Source organism: Drosophila kikkawai, chromosome 2R (genome assembly GCF_030179895.1).
Source record: "Drosophila kikkawai strain 14028-0561.14 chromosome 2R, DkikHiC1v2, whole genome shotgun sequence".
NCBI lineage: Eukaryota > Metazoa > Arthropoda > Insecta > Diptera > Drosophilidae > Drosophila > Drosophila kikkawai.
Window position 1 is genome coordinate 1,299,350 of NC_091729.1, and position 20,133 is coordinate 1,319,482.

At 42.3% G+C, this 20,133-nt stretch overlaps 1 protein-coding gene across 9 annotated transcripts in view; it reads right to left on the reverse strand.

Annotated features, from left to right (window-relative positions):
* Positions 1-20,133, reverse strand: part of LOC121502033 (transcriptional regulator ATRX homolog) — a 530,985-nt gene that overhangs the window by 40,270 nt on the left and 470,582 nt on the right. For 4 of the 9 annotated variants that reach the window (XR_011444421.1, XR_011444422.1, XR_011444420.1 and 1 more), the window contains 3 exons: positions 14,665-15,929; positions 8,027-9,291; positions 1,917-2,653 (listed from right to left, as the gene is read on the reverse strand). The exons of 1 other annotated variant lie outside the window; for it this stretch is intronic. Coding sequence is in view for 1 of the 8 variants with exons in the window: in XM_070283646.1 (XP_070139747.1) it covers positions 15,862-15,929 (68 nt within the window). In the remaining 7 variants the exon portion in view is untranslated. Of the gene's footprint in view, positions 1-1,915; positions 2,654-8,026; positions 9,292-14,664; positions 15,930-20,133 lie in introns of those variants that run through there. 4 more of the 9 variants (XR_011444425.1, XR_005990780.2, XR_011444423.1 and 1 more) reach the window with 3 other exon arrangements.

Sequence of the window (20,133 nt, forward strand, 5' to 3'; positions counted from 1 at the left end):
GTTACAAAATCCCTATATACTTCACTTGTTTGTCCTTATCTTATAATATGGGTCTTGCGTTTGGAGCCCTCAATATGGCGTCCATATTAGTTTTGCCCCACTGTAGGACATTCTTTGAACTTCATTGTCCTTTGTGCAAATTACAATGATTTGTAGACCATTACATCTAATGTAGATAACCTTCCTCTACTATAAACTATAATCTTAACCCACTTAGTACGCATGAAAGCAACCAATACGGCAGCACGCCTGTAGTAGTTTCCTAGCATCCTTTTCTGTTTATTTCCTTCACGAACAAACACGTTCTTGGCCGCAGCATTCATTTTTATACTTATAATAAAGATATGTTTTAAACTTTTATCTTACCGAATAAAGCGGGCATTCGATTCGTCAAAGCCTTGATGAAGATGTTCTGAGTGTTGGTTACTTTTGTTCTGTATTGCCTTTTCCTCATAATATTTGACTGGATCTGAGTCTCTACTTTTCTTTAGTAATGAATTAATAAATTCGTTCATATTTGGTTTGTCATTTTTTTTCCAACCTCCTGTAAGCGAAGACTTTTTTATAACAGTGGCTTTTGAGGGTACATTTTGGCGACATTCCATAGTGTGCAATTCTGAATGAGATGTTTCTTGATTTACGTTCTTAGAGATAGCTGAAGAAATCGACGTCAAAAATTCAAATTGACGGGAATCTTTCTGTATTTTAGTTAATTTTGTAAACGTTAATTTAGGACCAATAGATTTCTTAACCATCCTTTTAAGATGCATATTTTTTTCTGGGATTCGCGATTCAGTTTCAATTTGAACATTATTTGTATTATTATGATTAATAGTATCGATTGAAATAAGAGATATACTAGGTGTCCCATATAACTGCTTAGGAGTACTATTAGACACTGCACTATGGTTTTTTTCGCGTTTTTTTTTGGCATAAAGTCAATTTTTTTATTTTTATGTATCTTAAAATTTTTTTTATTTTTAATTTTTAAATACCCTAGACAGATAAAAAAATATGTAACTTTAACATATGGAGCAACACTGTTCTGCTGGCCAGTTGTTAAAGTCAGCTGATTATGTAGCAGCTGTTTTGTATGAAATTGGCGCGAAAAATTGTGCGACTTTGATAGTTTGTTGTGGCAAAAGTTTACGAAGAAGTTAATTGAATAAATATGGAAAACGATTGTCCAGGTATATAAAACTAAAGTTTACCAATGTTTCTGTCGTTGTTATGTGTTTTTGTCCAATTGTGCCGTCTTTTGTTTACGTGTATTTTTAGAGCGAGCATAACAAGAGTAGCTGTGTTTCGTGGATCAGTACTTTTGCATGGCAAAGAGTTGCAAAAAGTTGTAAATGAGAAACTATTAACCAAAGTGTGCAGATTAATGAGAAACTAACCGTTTTTGTCCGAATCCACACGTTTTCAAAAAAATTAACATTTTCTAGTACCATATCAGTATGGTTTTTTCCGTTTTTTTTTTTTTGCTTTAAACTCCAATTTTAGGTCTATTGTATTGAAATTTCGTTTGAATGCCTTTTTTAAGCTCCCAAGAAGACCTACCAAGTTTCAAATGATTTAGGGCACTATTTCATATAGCTGCCATATAACAGATCTGGCCCATTCGCCCAAAAAATTTTTTTTGTTAAAATATAACCAAATCATTTTAAACTTGGTAGGTCATCTTGGGAGCTTAAAAAATGTATACAAACCAAATTTCAAGGCAATAGCTTGAAAAACAAAAAAGTTGGTGCAAATCGGCCAGATCGGTTATATGGCAGCTATATGAAATAGTGCCCCAAATCATTTGAAATTTAGTAGGCCATCATAGGCGCTTAAAAAAAGTATACATACCAAATTTCAGATCAATAGGTTCAAAATTAGAGTTTATGCCAAAAAAAACGCAAAAAAAACCATAGTGCACTGGTAGACGACTTTCCTTTGAAATAATGTTAGTACTAAAATATTTTTGTGTACTTATGTTTTCAGTAAGGGAATTATTATTTTCAACCGATATGGTATTGTTTTCCTTTAGTTTACAAGTTTTATTTGTTATAGCCTTGTTAGTTAATTGAGCAGTTTCATTAGTTTCTTTACTTTGAATAGGCCGTTTTGAATCTGAAAATGAATGACAATCAACGGAATTTATAGGTTGACTGACATTTGGTTAAGGATGTGCGACTACGTTTTGATTAAAGTAGTCGTCGCAAATATTAATATTGTGTTTTTCAATAGATGAACTTTCAATCTGTTTTTGTGATATCCCTTTTTTAGATACGTCGCTTTGATTTGGATAGTTAATAGTTGAATTGGATAGTTGATAGTTAAGCGAATTTCCCAACAAGAGCTGGTAATGTTCAAGTGTCGAAAGTGAATTGCCAGGGCAAGAAACACTGACTCCTGTCGATGAACTTATATTTTGCAGGTTGTTTGTACGTAAATTTGATATCATTGAAGAGCTTGAATTATCAGGTAAGCTTTGGGTATTCGTAAAAATTGGATTTCCATAGGATGATGAATTAAGTATTTGATCCTTTAAATATAAGTCAATTTGATGGGGTGAGTATTTTTGGTAATATTTAAGGCCATCATAATAGTTTTGATTTAGAGAATAGTTGAATGAAGGCCCCAGGCTGTAGTTTAACAGAGTTTGCATCTGAAAAAAAAAATCATTAGAAGAAAAAATACTTATTTTTTGTTGACAGATTACTACATTACTTAAATTAAAATCCGTTTTTCATAGTGTGAAGCTCATCTCTGAGGGAAATATATGGTGGGAGTTTAAACTAATAGAATTAAAATGGAAGATGTCCGACAGCACACGGCAGGCTATGGCCGACTATATTGCGCTTTAGCAGTGACTTCTTTTGAGAACACTGTACAGTTAAGGCAATGGTTTTTTTTTAATGTTTTTTGTACGGCTGGCAAAAATCCTCCTTCACGAGGGCGCCGTGCTGGGCAATACAGACCACTCTATTAAGCCGGTCACGCTCCTTGCTCTGTCCGCGATGAACCATTAGCAACGCTACTGTCACAATAACGATGCAGGGGAAGCTAAGCCCCTCACGTGCCATAGTTGATACAGACTCGGACCTTGAGAGCGTGCCGCTCTCCAAAAAGGAGGAGGAAGGCCTTCTCCGCTCGCCGAAACCAGGCACCAGCGTAGGGACGGGCTAAAAAAGTAAAAAGACGCCCTATCCCCAGCTGAGAAGGTAAAGCTCGCTAAACTCCCCTACATAAACTCAACAGGCGGATTAACTAACAAGGTGGAGGAGACGCTTGCCAACAAAAGGCAACGCTCAGCCGAGAGCGCTAGTAAGGACGCACCGGGGAGAAAGCGGCAATGCGGGCCTAAGGAGGCAGGCCCTCCCTAAAAAAGCGAAAAAGCCACACAAGACAGGAAAAGTCAGCGAGGTGACCAAACGACATTTGATCTTGGCACTCATTGACAGAAGCGATAAAGCCGGCAAGGTGACCGAGGTGTGGTGGAAGTTGGTGCATACGCGGCTCGTTGAGTCATTGTTTGCACGGATGGAGGAAGATCCCGCCTTTGATGGTGCTGAGTGGATAAATGGGATAAAAATCCTGAAGTGCATGGATGACCCGACGAGAAAGTGGATGACGCAAGCGGTCGCCAGTTGGAGTTACTATGGGAGGGGGCTAAGCTGGAGGTGGTGGACAGGGAGCTAATCCCATTCATACCCAAGGCGAAGGTACTCTCCCCATAGCAATCCTAGGGGACCGGGCGCTGAAGCTGCTGCAGCGTCAGAATCCAGACATCCCAACCGTGGACTGAAAGGTTCTGTACGATGGACCCCATTACCCAAGTGCAGTCCTCCAGATAAACAAGGAGGCAGAGCACATCCTCTATCCCAGATACGGGAAGATGGGTATTGGGTAGTGTATACCTGCGCCTCAAAAAATGTCATTCCGGGGATAAGAATGCTCACATCCTGAAGGAAGGCGAGGTGGAGAAGGACCTAGGTCTGGAAACCATCGTTGATACCCCCAGGGATTGACGCTGGACGAGTCCGACGAAGAAGCTCTCTTACAGCTCTGATGACCTAACTGTAGTGATGTAAGAGAGCGGAAAGAAGCGCCTCTTGGAAGCTTCCCGCAATATGGCAAACAACAGGAGGGCCTCACCAGAAGAACGTAGGAGCTTGGTAGAAGGAAGCCCAAAGGACCAGCAACTGCTTGAGGGTGCTGACGCCAACGAGCACCACAGGAAAAGTCCCTAGAGAACCTCTTCAAAAAACCTCACATCATGTCCAATATCGGACACGATAAAGGGACTCAGGCCACCCTGGCGGAAAAAGGATCTTTCACTTCAACGAAACAAATTCAAAGAATTCTTCAAATCGCCAAGCAGGCGAAAGATGATATCATCAATGAGGAATACAAAGTCCTGCAAAGGGGCTACAAGGGGGAAATAGCTACTATCGAAGCAGCCAACCATACAGAGTCAGCTCAAACGTGACGACGGACAGTGGACTGAGGGCAGCGAAGAGGCCCTAAGAGCACTAATGCAAGCTCATTTCCCAGGCTCCACTGAGGTATCCAATGTAAATAAGGACATACCTCAGGAACGATGAAGGGTTGGTACTGTCGACCAACCAGCATGCCTACACGAAGTCTCCTTCGTGAAGACGGCACTACATTCTTTGGTAGCCACCATTGAGAGAGCCTTAAACAATAAGTAATATGCACTCGTGGTGTTCGTGGACATATCCGAGGCGTTCAACAACGTTAGCACGGACGCAATAATGGCCTAGATGCGCCCAACACGCCCCCCGCTATTAACTTGTGGATAAAAAATCTTTTAAGTTACCGGCGGGTTCAATCAGATTGGGGCACCGCTTCCATGGTGGAGAAGGAGCGAACCTATGGTGGCAGACGACCTAATCAAGAGAGTCGAGAGGAAAGCACCAAAGATAACAGCTTAAGCGAATGATATAAGCTTAATTATTACGGGAGTCTGTCCATCGACGCTCAGCTCGATCGTGGAAACAACGCTCAGGGAGATATGTGAGTGGGCGGAGAAGGTAGGACTCAATATTAATGCGGATAAGTCGGACCTCAATCTCTTCACCAAGAGATACAAGGTGCCGCAATGGATCCCCCAAAAATTAACAAAACTAGGCTGACCCCGAAAACACAATTCAAATACCTCGGCATTGTACTTGACAGCAAGCTGACGTGGAAGGCCAATGTAGTAGAGAGGGTGAAAAAGGCCACCATAGCGCTATATGCATCCAAGAAGATGCTTAACAGCACATGGGGCCTCTCACCCGCTCTAATGCATTGGGTCTACCTATCGGTGGTGCGTCCGACTCTGCTGTATGGAGTTTTAGTGTGGTGGCAAGCCATGAAGAAGAAAGTGTATAATAAGCTTATGGAGAGAACCCAGCGGCAGGCACTGCTCTGCATATCAGGGGCGCTAGGATCAACCCCTACCAAAGCCCCCCTAGATATCCAAGCGCAACTGACAGCAGGAAAGGCGGCACAACGTCAGGTTGCATCACGAAACTGGTCGCTACAAGGTTTCGGGCACAGTTCAATTGGTCGATATATGATCAGTACATCTGACTGCGTGATACCCAGAACGTGCCCGGGTGTAAACACAACAGTATTCATGGGACCAAATGACTGGAAGTCAGGCCAGGACCATGCTTAATACCTCAATATATGCACCGACGGCTCCAAGATGGATGGAGGAGTTGGAGCGGGCATATACTTTTCAGACCCTGAAATAAGGCGGTCGTATAAGATACCAAGCCATTGCAGTATATTACAGGCGGAAGTATTCGCCATCAGGAAAAGCGACAGAGCCACTAGGGCATAGACAGTGAAGATATTGAGGACAAATTTGCAAAGGAAGGTGTCGGACTGGCGAGTGAAAGATCAGAAAACTTTCCTGTATTCCTAAAAACGCTCCAAAGGGAGCTAGAGAGAAGGGCTGAAGCAAGCGCAATAAGCAGGTGCAGAAGTAATTCCACAACCTGCAGAATATCAAAAATCAAGTGCAAAGAGCGCAACGAGAAACTCACTCACTATTTTAAAAGATCACTGCCTGTCCGCTGCACATGCAGTCAAGCTGGATATCACTGACAATGCAAAATTCCGGAAATGGGATGAATCCGAGACAACCGAAACCTTGGAGTATCTCATTTGCAAATGTCCGGCCCTAACGAGGGCAAGGATAAGATACCTAGGCTCTCTGGTTCTGGCATCGCTAAAAGATGCGTCAAGGAGGAAGCCAGGCGAACTTCTTGATCTTCAAGGACCTCGAAACCCAGAAATTTTCCAGAAAACTAAGGGCCACATTGCGCTATGCGTGGCCCCGTGAGGGCTGGCCGGTTTAACCTAACCCAACACCAGGAAGACGCGTCGGCACCAGGAAGGTCAGCTTCAGATGTTGTTGATTTTTAAGCGGTATCAAGCTTAATCAAATTTATATTTTGCAGCTCCATTAAAATTTGCTTAGAATTAGATCCTCTATAGTTAAGCGCAGTGAGTTTCGGGGTGTATGTCGTACTCCAGGTGCACCTGCCCTGCCCTACTGCTCCCTTATGTTGTAACCGAGCTATAGCTTTCAATTAACAACTCTACTTGCATCACTATAACCACCGACCTTTTTAAATAATTATATTCGAGCAAAAAACTTTTTCAGACGCGCAGCACATACCACTTTATCATTTCAAAGAATGTCTTCTTTTTTATTCTTTGTTTTTATACCCTTGCAGGGTATTATAATTTCAGTCAGAAGTTTGCAACGCAGTGAAGAAGACGTTTCCGACCCTATAAAGTATATATATTCTTGATCAGCATCAACAGCCGAGTCGATCTAGCCATGTCCGTCTGTCCGTCCGTCTGTTCGTTTCTACGCAAACTAGTCCCTCAGTTTTAAAGCTATCTGAATGAAACTTTGCATATAGTCTTCTATATACTTTCACTGCTATATATGCTGGAACGGGCCGGATCGGACGACTATATAATATAGCTTCCATACAAATGTTCAATAAATTTTTAGAAAAAAATATTATAACTATTCAAAATTTTTTTATTTTTTAGATATGGCCATTTTATATTATTTCAGAATTTCGATAAAAATTTCATGAAAATCGGACAACTATATCATATAGCTACCATAGGAACAATCGGGAAATTAATAGGAAAAAAATTATAACGTCGTTGTTTTTCAACGTATTTTCATCTACTTTGAGACATGAGCTTTTGGTATTATTTCAGAATTTTGGTAACAATATTATGAAAATCGGACAACTATATCATACAGCTGCCATAGAAGCGATCCGTAGAGAAAATGTAAAGCTGGGAGTGTAAAACTGTAACTGTCAAACAGTAAACATAATAAGTATAGGTAAAATGTTATGAAACTCTGTTTAGTGTCTGTTTTCGGCATTATAATTTATAATATATATATCAAAACCAATCTGCAAGGGTATACAAACTTCGGCGTGCCGCGCGTTTCCCCGAAGCTGGAAGCCATACGTCCATATTGGCTTTAGAGTGGAGTTGTAGAGCAGGACCTTGTAGTCCTAACACAGAGGCGATCGGGCGTTTAAAATCCAGTTAAAACTGCTGACTTTTAGTTATAGGTGACAAATTAATATCTAAATCTAATAAATTTATTCAATGCTTGGGGCATGGATGCTATGATGATATAATATATGTGGAATTTAATAATGCCAATATTTTAGTATAAGTTAAAATTGCATTACCCCTCCTAGGTGTCAGCGACTTTTGTCGCTACTAGAGTTCGTTTCAGTTGGAATAATTTTTCATTTAATTCTGACAAGCGAAGCGAATGTCCGGCGCCAAATTTCCTCTACTATAAACTATAATCTTAACCCACTTAGTACGCATGAAAGCAACCAATACGGCAGCACGCCTGTAGTAGTTTCCTAGCATCCTTTTCTGTTTATTTCCTTCACGAACAAACACGTTCTTGGCCGCAGCATTCATTTTTATACTTATAATAAAGATATGTTTTAAACTTTTATCTTACCGAATAAAGCGGGCATTCGATTCGTCAAAGCCTTGATGAACATGTTCTGAGTGTTGGTTACTTTTGTTCTGTATTGCCTTTTCCTCATAATATTTGACTGGATCTGAGTCTCTACTTTTCTTTAGTAATGAATTAATAAATTCGTTCATATTTGGTTTGTCATTTTTTTTCCAACCTCCTGTAAGCGAAGACTTTTTTATAACAGTGGCTTTTGAGGGTACATTTTGGCGACATTCCATAGTGTGCAATTCTGAATGAGATGTTTCTTGATTTACGTTCTTAGAGATAGCTGAAGAAATCGACGTCAAAAATTCAAATTGACGGGAATCTTTCTGTATTTTAGTTAATTTTGTAAACGTTAATTTAGGACCAATAGATTTCTTAACCATCCTTTTAAGATGCATATTTTTTTCTGGGATTCGCGATTCAGTTTCAATTTGAACATTATTTGTATTATTATGATTAATAGTATCGATTGAAATAAGAGATATACTAGGTGTCCCATATAACTGCTTAGGAGTACTATTAGACACTGGTAGACGACTTTCCTTTGAAATAATGTTAGTACTAAAATATTTTTGTGTACTTATGTTTTCAGTAAGGGAATTATTATTTTCAACCGATAAGGTATTGTTTTCCTTTAGTTTACAAGTTTTATTTGTTATAGCCTTGTTAGTTAATTGAGCAGTTTCATTAGTTTCTTTACTTTGAATAGGCCGTTTTGAATCTGAAAATGAATGACAATCAACGGAATTTATAGGTTGACTGACATTTGGTTAAGGATGTGCGACTACGTTTTGATTAAAGTAGTCGTCGCAAATATTAATATTGTGTTTTTCAATAGATGAACTTTCAATCTGTTTTTGTGATATCCCTTTTTTAGATACGTCGCTTTGATTTGGATAGTTAATAGTTGAATTGGATAGTTGATAGTTAAGCGAATTTCCCAACAAGAGCTGGTAATGTTCAAGTGTCGAAAGTGAATTGCCAGGGCAAGAAACACTGACTCCTGTCGATGAACTTATATTTTGCAGGTTGTTTGTACGTAAATTTGATATCATTGAAGAGCTTGAATTATCAGGTAAGCTTTGGGTATTCGTAAAAATTGGATTTCCATAGGATGATGAATTAAGTATTTGATCCTTTAAATATAAGTCAATTTGATGGGGTGAGTATTTTTGGTAATATTTAAGGCCATCATAATAGTTTTGATTTAGAGAATAGTTGAATGAAGGCCCCAGGCTGTAGTTTAACAGAGTTTGCATCTGAAAAAAAAAATCATTAGAAGAAAAAATACTTATTTTTTGTTGACAGATTACTACATTACTTAAATTAAAATCCGTTTTTCATAGTGTGAAGCTCATCTCTGAGGGAAATATATGGTGGGAGTTTAAACTAATAGAATTAAAATGGAAGATGTCCGACAGCACACGGCAGGCTATGGCCGACTATATTGCGCTTTAGCAGTGACTTCTTTTGAGAACACTGTACAGTTAAGGCAATGGTTTTTTTTTAATGTTTTTTGTACGGCTGGCAAAAATCCTCCTTCACGAGGGCGCCGTGCTGGGCAATACAGACCACTCTATTAAGCCGGTCACGCTCCTTGCTCTGTCCGCGATGAACCATTAGCAACGCTACTGTCACAATAACGATGCAGGGGAAGCTAAGCCCCTCACGTGCCATAGTTGATACAGACTCGGACCTTGAGAGCGTGCCGCTCTCCAAAAAGGAGGAGGAAGGCCTTCTCCGCTCGCCGAAACCAGGCACCAGCGTAGGGACGGGCTAAAAAAGTAAAAAGACGCCCTATCCCCAGCTGAGAAGGTAAAGCTCGCTAAACTCCCCTACATAAACTCAACAGGCGGATTAACTAACAAGGTGGAGGAGACGCTTGCCAACAAAAGGCAACGCTCAGCCGAGAGCGCTAGTAAGGACGCACCGGGGAGAAAGCGGCAATGCGGGCCTAAGGAGGCAGGCCCTCCCTAAAAAAGCGAAAAAGCCACACAAGACAGGAAAAGTCAGCGAGGTGACCAAACGACATTTGATCTTGGCACTCATTGACAGAAGCGATAAAGCCGGCAAGGTGACCGAGGTGTGGTGGAAGTTGGTGCATACGCGGCTCGTTGAGTCATTGTTTGCACGGATGGAGGAAGATCCCGCCTTTGATGGTGCTGAGTGGATAAATGGGATAAAAATCCTGAAGTGCATGGATGACCCGACGAGAAAGTGGATGACGCAAGCGGTCGCCAGTTGGAGTTACTATGGGAGGGGGCTAAGCTGGAGGTGGTGGACAGGGAGCTAATCCCATTCATACCCAAGGCGAAGGTACTCTCCCCATAGCAATCCTAGGGGACCGGGCGCTGAAGCTGCTGCAGCGTCAGAATCCAGACATCCCAACCGTGGACTGAAAGGTTCTGTACGATGGACCCCATTACCCAAGTGCAGTCCTCCAGATAAACAAGGAGGCAGAGCACATCCTCTATCCCAGATACGGGAAGATGGGTATTGGGTAGTGTATACCTGCGCCTCAAAAAATGTCATTCCGGGGATAAGAATGCTCACATCCTGAAGGAAGGCGAGGTGGAGAAGGACCTAGGTCTGGAAACCATCGTTGATACCCCCAGGGATTGACGCTGGACGAGTCCGACGAAGAAGCTCTCTTACAGCTCTGATGACCTAACTGTAGTGATGTAAGAGAGCGGAAAGAAGCGCCTCTTGGAAGCTTCCCGCAATATGGCAAACAACAGGAGGGCCTCACCAGAAGAACGTAGGAGCTTGGTAGAAGGAAGCCCAAAGGACCAGCAACTGCTTGAGGGTGCTGACGCCAGCGAGCACCACAGGAAAAGTCCCTAGAGAACCTCTTCAAAAAACCTCACATCATGTCCAATATCGGACACGATAAAGGGACTCAGGCCACCCTGGCGGAAAAAGGATCTTTCACTTCAACGAAACAAATTCAAAGAATTCTTCAAATCGCCAAGCAGGCGAAAGATGATATCATCAATGAGGAATACAAAGTCCTGCAAAGGGGCTACAAGGGGGAAATAGCTACTATCGAAGCAGCCAACCATACAGAGTCAGCTCAAACGTGACGACGGACAGTGGACTGAGGGCAGCGAAGAGGCCCTAAGAGCACTAATGCAAGCTCATTTCCCAGGCTCCACTGAGGTATCCAATGTAAATAAGGACATACCTCAGGAACGATGAAGGGTTGGTACTGTCGACCAACCAGCATGCCTACACGAAGTCTCCTTCGTGAAGACGGCACTACATTCTTTGGTAGCCACCATTGAGAGAGCCTTAAACAATAAGTAATATGCACTCGTGGTGTTCGTGGACATATCCGAGGCGTTCAACAACGTTAGCACGGACGCAATAATGGCCTAGATGCGCCCAACACGCCCCCCGCTATTAACTTGTGGATAAAAAATCTTTTAAGTTACCGGCGGGTTCAATCAGATTGGGGCACCGCTTCCATGGTGGAGAAGGAGCGAACCTATGGTGGCAGACGACCTAATCAAGAGAGTCGAGAGGAAAGCACCAAAGATAACAGCTTAAGCGAATGATATAAGCTTAATTATTACGGGAGTCTGTCCATCGACGCTCAGCTCGATCGTGGAAACAACGCTCAGGGAGATATGTGAGTGGGCGGAGAAGGTAGGACTCAATATTAATGCGGATAAGTCGGACCTCAATCTCTTCACCAAGAGATACAAGGTGCCGCAATGGATCCCCCAAAAATTAACAAAACTAGGCTGACCCCGAAAACACAATTCAAATACCTCGGCATTGTACTTGACAGCAAGCTGACGTGGAAGGCCAATGTAGTAGAGAGGGTGAAAAAGGCCACCATAGCGCTATATGCATCCAAGAAGATGCTTAACAGCACATGGGGCCTCTCACCCGCTCTAATGCATTGGGTCTACCTATCGGTGGTGCGTCCGACTCTGCTGTATGGAGTTTTAGTGTGGTGGCAAGCCATGAAGAAGAAAGTGTATAATAAGCTTATGGAGAGAACCCAGCGGCAGGCACTGCTCTGCATATCAGGGGCGCTAGGATCAACCCCTACCAAAGCCCCCCTAGATATCCAAGCGCAACTGACAGCAGGAAAGGCGGCACAACGTCAGGTTGCATCACGAAACTGGTCGCTACAAGGTTTCGGGCACAGTTCAATTGGTCGATATATGATCAGTACATCTGACTGCGTGATACCCAGAACGTGCCCGGGTGTAAACACAACAGTATTCATGGGACCAAATGACTGGAAGTCAGGCCAGGACCATGCTTAATACCTCAATATATGCACCGACGGCTCCAAGATGGATGGAGGAGTTGGAGCGGGCATATACTTTTCAGACCCTGAAATAAGGCGGTCGTATAAGATACCAAGCCATTGCAGTATATTACAGGCGGAAGTATTCGCCATCAGGAAAAGCGACAGAGCCACTAGGGCATAGACAGTGAAGATATTGAGGACAAATTTGCAAAGGAAGGTGTCGGACTGGCGAGTGAAAGATCAGAAAACTTTCCTGTATTCCTAAAAACGCTCCAAAGGGAGCTAGAGAGAAGGGCTGAAGCAAGCGCAATAAGCAGGTGCAGAAGTAATTCCACAACCTGCAGAATATCAAAAATCAAGTGCAAAGAGCGCAACGAGAAACTCACTCACTATTTTAAAAGATCACTGCCTGTCCGCTGCACATGCAGTCAAGCTGGATATCACTGACAATGCAAAATTCCGGAAATGGGATGAATCCGAGACAACCGAAACCTTGGAGTATCTCATTTGCAAATGTCCGGCCCTAACGAGGGCAAGGATAAGATACCTAGGCTCTCTGGTTCTGGCATCGCTAAAAGATGCGTCAAGGAGGAAGCCAGGCGAACTTCTTGATCTTCAAGGACCTCGAAACCCAGAAATTTTCCAGAAAACTAAGGGCCACATTGCGCTATGCGTGGCCCCGTGAGGGCTGGCCGGTTTAACCTAACCCAACACCAGGAAGACGCGTCGGCACCAGGAAGGTCAGCTTCAGATGTTGTTGATTTTTAAGCGGTATCAAGCTTAATCAAATTTATATTTTGCAGCTCCATTAAAATTTGCTTAGAATTAGATCCTCTATAGTTAAGCGCAGTGAGTTTCGGGGTGTATGTCGTACTCCAGGTGCACCTGCCCTGCCCTACTGCTCCCTTATGTTGTAACCGAGCTATAGCTTTCAATTAACAACTCTACTTGCATCACTATAACCACCGACCTTTTTAAATAATTATATTCGAGCAAAAAACTTTTTCAGACGCGCAGCACATACCACTTTATCATTTCAAAGAATGTCTTCTTTTTTATTCTTTGTTTTTATACCCTTGCAGGGTATTATAATTTCAGTCAGAAGTTTGCAACGCAGTGAAGAAGACGTTTCCGACCCTATAAAGTATATATATTCTTGATCAGCATCAACAGCCGAGTCGATCTAGCCATGTCCGTCTGTCCGTCCGTCTGTTCGTTTCTACGCAAACTAGTCCCTCAGTTTTAAAGCTATCTGAATGAAACTTTGCATATAGTCTTCTATATACTTTCACTGCTATATATGTTGGAACGGGCCGGATCGGACGACTATATAATATAGCTTCCATACAAATGTTCAATAAATTTTTAGAAAAAAATATTATAACTATTCAAAATTTTTTTATTTTTTAGATATGGCCATTTTATATTATTTCAGAATTTCGATAAAAATTTCATGAAAATCGGACAACTATATCATATAGCTACCATAGGAACAATCGGGAAATTAATAGGAAAAAAATTATAACGTCGTTGTTTTTCAACGTATTTTCATCTACTTTGAGACATGAGCTTTTGGTATTATTTCAGAATTTTGGTAACAATATTATGAAAATCGGACAACTATATCATACAGCTGCCATAGAAGCGATCCGTAGAGAAAATGTAAAGCTGGGAGTGTAAAACTGTAACTGTCAAACAGTAAACATAATAAGTATAGGTAAAATGTTATGAAACTCTGTTTAGTGTCTGTTTTCGGCATTATAATTTATAATATATATATCAAAACCAATCTGCAAGGGTATACAAACTTCGGCGTGCCGCGCGTTTCCCCGAAGCTGGAAGCCATACGTCCATATTGGCTTTAGAGTGGAGTTGTAGAGCAGGACCTTGTAGTCCTAACACAGAGGCGATCGGGCGTTTAAAATCCAGTTAAAACTGCTGACTTTTAGTTATAGGTGACAAATTAATATCTAAATCTAATAAATTTATTCAATGCTTGGGGCATGGATGCTATGATGATATAATATATGTGGAATTTAATAATGCCAATATTTTAGTATAAGTTAAAATTGCATTACCCCTCCTAGGTGTCAGCGACTTTTGTCGCTACTAGAGTTCGTTTCAGTTGGAATAATTTTTCATTTAATTCTGACAAGCGAAGCGAATGTCCGGCGCCAAATTTCCTCTACTATAAACTATAATCTTAACCCACTTAGTACGCATGAAAGCAACCAATACGGCAGCACGCCTGTAGTAGTTTCCTAGCATCCTTTTCTGTTTATTTCCTTCACGAACAAACACGTTCTTGGCCGCAGCATTCATTTTTATACTTATAATAAAGATATGTTTTAAACTTTTATCTTACCGAATAAAGCGGGCATTCGATTCGTCAAAGCCTTGATGAACATGTTCTGAGTGTTGGTTACTTTTGTTCTGTATTGCCTTTTCCTCATAATATTTGACTGGATCTGAGTCTCTACTTTTCTTTAGTAATGAATTAATAAATTCGTTCATATTTGGTTTGTCATTTTTTTTCCAACCTCCTGTAAGCGAAGACTTTTTTATAACAGTGGCTTTTGAGGGTACATTTTGGCGACATTCCATAGTGTGCAATTCTGAATGAGATGTTTCTTGATTTACGTTCTTAGAGATAGCTGAAGAAATCGACGTCAAAAATTCAAATTGACGGGAATCTTTCTGTATTTTAGTTAATTTTGTAAACGTTAATTTAGGACCAATAGATTTCTTAACCATCCTTTTAAGATGCATATTTTTTTCTGGGATTCGCGATTCAGTTTCAATTTGAACATTATTTGTATTATTATGATTAATAGTATCGATTGAAATAAGAGATATACTAGGTGTCCCATATAACTGCTTAGGAGTACTATTAGACACTGGTAGACGACTTTCCTTTGAAATAATGTTAGTACTAAAATATTTTTGTGTACTTATGTTTTCAGTAAGGGAATTATTATTTTCAACCGATAAGGTATTGTTTTCCTTTAGTTTACAAGTTTTATTTGTTATAGCCTTGTTAGTTAATTGAGCAGTTTCATTAGTTTCTTTACTTTGAATAGGCCGTTTTGAATCTGAAAATGAATGACAATCAACGGAATTTATAGGTTGACTGACATTTGGTTAAGGATGTGCGACTACGTTTTGATTAAAGTAGTCGTCGCAAATATTAATATTGTGTTTTTCAATAGATGAACTTTCAATCTGTTTTTGTGATATCCCTTTTTTAGATACGTCGCTTTGATTTGGATAGTTAATAGTTGAATTGGATAGTTGATAGTTAAGCGAATTTCCCAACAAGAGCTGGTAATGTTCAAGTGTCGAAAGTGAATTGCCAGGGCAAGAAACACTGACTCCTGTCGATGAACTTATATTTTGCAGGTTGTTTGTACGTAAATTTGATATCATTGAAGAGCTTGAATTATCAGGTAAGCTTTGGGTATTCGTAAAAATTGGATTTCCATAGGATGATGAATTAAGTATTTGATCCTTTAAATATAAGTCAATTTGATGGGGTGAGTATTTTTGGTAATATTTAAGGCCATCATAATAGTTTTGATTTAGAGAATAGTTGAATGAAGGCCCCAGGCTGTAGTTTAACAGAGTTTGCATCTGAAAAAAAAAATCATTAGAAGAAAAAATACTTATTTTTTGTTGACAGATTACTACATTACTTAAATTAAAATCCGTTTTTCATAGTGTGAAGCTCATCTCTGAGGGAAATATATGGTGGGAGTTTAAACTAATAGAATTAAAATGGAAGATGTCCGACAGCACACGGCAGGCTATGGCCGACTATATTGCGCTTTAGCAGTGACTTCTTTTGAGAACACTGTACAGTTAAGGCAATGGTTTTTTTTTAATGTTTTTTGTACGGCTGGCAAAAATCCTCCTTCACGAGGGCGCCGTGCTGGGCAATACAGACCACTCTATTAAGCCGGTCACGCTCCTTGCTCTGTCCGCGATGAACCATTAGCAACGCTACTGTCACAATAACGATGCAGGGGAAGCTAAGCCCCTCACGTGCCATAGTTGATACAGACTCGGACCTTGAGAGCGTGCCGCTCTCCAAAAAGGAGGAGGAAGGCCTTCTCCGCTCGCCGAAACCAGGCACCAGCGTAGGGACGGGCTAAAAAAGTAAAAAGACGCCCTATCCCCAGCTGAGAAGGTAAAGCTCGCTAAACTCCCCTACATAAACTCAACAGGCGGATTAACTAACAAGGTGGAGGAGACGCTTGCCAACAAAAGGCAACGCTCAGCCGAGAGCGCTAGTAAGGACGCACCGGGGAGAAAGCGGCAATGCGGGCCTAAGGAGGCAGGCCCTCCCTAAAAAAGCGAAAAAGCCACACAAGACAGGAAAAGTCAGCGAGGTGACCAAACGACATTTGATCTTGGCACTCATTGACAGAAGCGATAAAGCCGGCAAGATGACCGAGGTGTGGTGGAAGTTGGTGCATACGCGGCTCGTTGAGTCATTGTTTGCACGGATGGAGGAAGATCCCGCCTTTGATGGTGCTGAGTGGATAAATGGGATAAAAATCCTGAAGTGCATGGATGACCCGACGAGAAAGTGGATGACGCAAGCGGTCGCCAGTTGGAGTTACTATGGGAGGGGGCTAAGCTGGAGGTGGTGGACAGGGAGCTAATCCCATTCATACCCAAGGCGAAGGTACTCTCCCCATAGCAATCCTAGGGGACCGGGCGCTGAAGCTGCTGCAGCGTCAGAATCCAGACATCCCAACCGTGGACTGAAAGGTTCTGTACGATGGACCCCATTACCCAAGTGCAGTCCTCCAGATAAACAAGGAGGCAGAGCACATCCTCTATCCCAGATACGGGAAGATGGGTATTGGGTAGTGTATACCTGCGCCTCAAAAAATGTCATTCCGGGGATAAGAATGCTCACATCCTGAAGGAAGGCGAGGTGGAGAAGGACCTAGGTCTGGAAACCATCGTTGATACCCCCAGGGATTGACGCTGGACGAGTCCGACGAAGAAGCTCTCTTACAGCTCTGATGACCTAACTGTAGTGATGTAAGAGAGCGGAAAGAAGCGCCTCTTGGAAGCTTCCCGCAATATGGCAAACAACAGGAGGGCCTCACCAGAAGAACGTAGGAGCTTGGTAGAAGGAAGCCCAAAGGACCAGCAACTGCTTGAGGGTGCTGACGCCAACGAGCACCACAGGAAAAGTCCCTAGAGAACCTCTTCAAAAAACCTCACATCATGTCCAATATCGGACACGATAAAGGGACTCAGGCCACCCTGGCGGAAAAAGGATCTTTCACTTCAACGAAACAAATTCAAAGAATTCTTCAAATCGCCAAGCAGGCGAAAGATGATATCATCAATGAGGAATACAAAGTCCTGCAAAGGGGCTACAAGGGGGAAATAGCTACTATCGAAGCAGCCAACCATACAGAGTCAGCTCAAACGTGACGACGGACAGTGGACTGAGGGCAGCGAAGAGGCCCTAAGAGCACTAATGCAAGCTCATTTCCCAGGCTCCACTGAGGTATGTAAATAAGGACATACCTCAGGAACGATGAAGGGTTGGTACTGTCGACCAACCAGCATGCCTACACGAAGTCTCCTTCGTGAAGACGGCACTACATTCTTTGGTAGCCACCATTGAGAGAGCCTTAAACAATAAGTAATATGCACTCGTGGTGTTCGTGGACATATCCGAGGCGTTCAACAACGTTAGCACGGACGCAATAATGGCCTAGATGCGCCCAACACGCCCCCCGCTATTAACTTGTGGATAAAAAATCTTTTAAGTTACCGGCGGGTTCAATCAGATTGGGGCACCGCTTCCATGGTGGAGAAGGAGCGAACCTATGGTGGCAGACGACCTAATCAAGAGAGTCGAGAGGAAAGCACCAAAGATAACAGCTTAAGCGAATGATATAAGCTTAATTATTACGGGAGTCTGTCCATCGACGCTCAGCTCGATCGTGGAAACAACGCTCAGGGAGATATGTGAGTGGGCGGAGAAGGTAGGACTCAATATTAATGCGGATAAGTCGGACCTCAATCTCTTCACCAAGAGATACAAGGTGCCGCAATGGATCCCCCAAAAATTAACAAAACTAGGCTGACCCCGAAAACACAATTCAAATACCTCGGCATTGTACTTGACAGCAAGCTGACGTGGAAGGCCAATGTAGTAGAGAGGGTGAAAAAGGCCACCATAGCGCTATATGCATCCAAGAAGATGCTTAACAGCACATGGGGCCTCTCACCCGCTCTAATGCATTGGGTCTACCTATCGGTGGTGCGTCCGACTCTGCTGTATGGAGTTTTAGTGTGGTGGCAAGCCATGAAGAAGAAAGTGTATAATAAGCTTATGGAGAGAACCCAGCGGCAGGCACTGCTCTGCATATCAGGGGCGCTAGGATCAACCCCTACCAAAGCCCCCCTAGATATCCAAGCGCAACTGACAGCAGGAAAGGCGGCACAACGTCAGGTTGCATCACGAAACTGGTCGCTACAAGGTTTCGGGCACAGTTCAATTGGTCGATATATGATCAGTACATCTGACTGCGTGATACCCAGAACGTGCCCGGGTGTAAACACAACAGTATTCATGGGACCAAATGACTGGAAGTCAGGCCAGGACCATGCTTAATACCTCAATATATGCACCGACGGCTCCAAGATGGATGGAGGAGTTGGAGCGGGCATATACTTTTCAGACCCTGAAATAAGGCGGTCGTATAAGATACCAAGCCATTGCAGTATATTACAGGCGGAAGTATTCGCCATCAGGAAAAGCGACAGAGCCACTAGGGCATAGACAGTGAAGATATTGAGGACAAATTTGCAAAGGAAGGTGTCGGACTGGCGAGTGAAAGATCAGAAAACTTTCCTGTATTCCTAAAAACGCTCCAAAGGGAGCTAGAGAGAAGGGCTGAAGCAAGCGCAATAAGCAGGTGCAGAAGTAATTCCACAACCTGCAGAATATCAAAAATCAAGTGCAAAGAGCGCAACGAGAAACTCACTCACTATTTTAAAAGATCACTGCCTGTCCGCTGCACATGCAGTCAAGCTGGATATCACTGACAATGCAAAATTCCGGAAATGGGATGAATCCGAGACAACCGAAACCTTGGAGTATCTCATTTGCAAATGTCCGGCCCTAACGAGGGCAAGGATAAGATACCTAGGCTCTCTGGTTCTGGCATCGCTAAAAGATGCGTCAAGGAGGAAGCCAGGCGATCTTCTTGATCTTCAAGGACCTCGAAACCCAGAAATTTTCCAGAAAACTAAGGGCCACATTGCGCTATGCGTGGCCCCGTGAGGGCTGGCCGGTTTAACCTAACCCAACACCAGGAAGACGCGTCGGCACCAGGAAGGTCAGCTTCAGATGTTGTTGATTTTTAAGCGGTATCAAGCTTAATCAAATTTATATTTTGCAGCTCCATTAAAATTTGCTTAGAATTAGATCCTCTATAGTTAAGCGCAGTGAGTTTCGGGGTGTATGTCGTACTCCAGGTGCACCTGCCCTGCCCTACTGCTCCCTTATGTTGTAACCGAGCTATAGCTTTCAATTAACAACTCTACTTGCATCACTATAACCACCGACCTTTTTAAATAATTATATTCGAGCAAAAAACTTTTTCAGACGCGCAGCACATACCACTTTATCATTTCAAAGAATGTCTTCTTTTTTATTCTTTGTTTTTATACCCTTGCAGGGTATTATAATTTCAGTCAGAAGTTTGCAACGCAGTGAAGAAGACGTTTCCGACCCTATAAAGTATATATATTCTTGATCAGCATCAACAGCCGAGTCGATCTAGCCATGTCCGTCTGT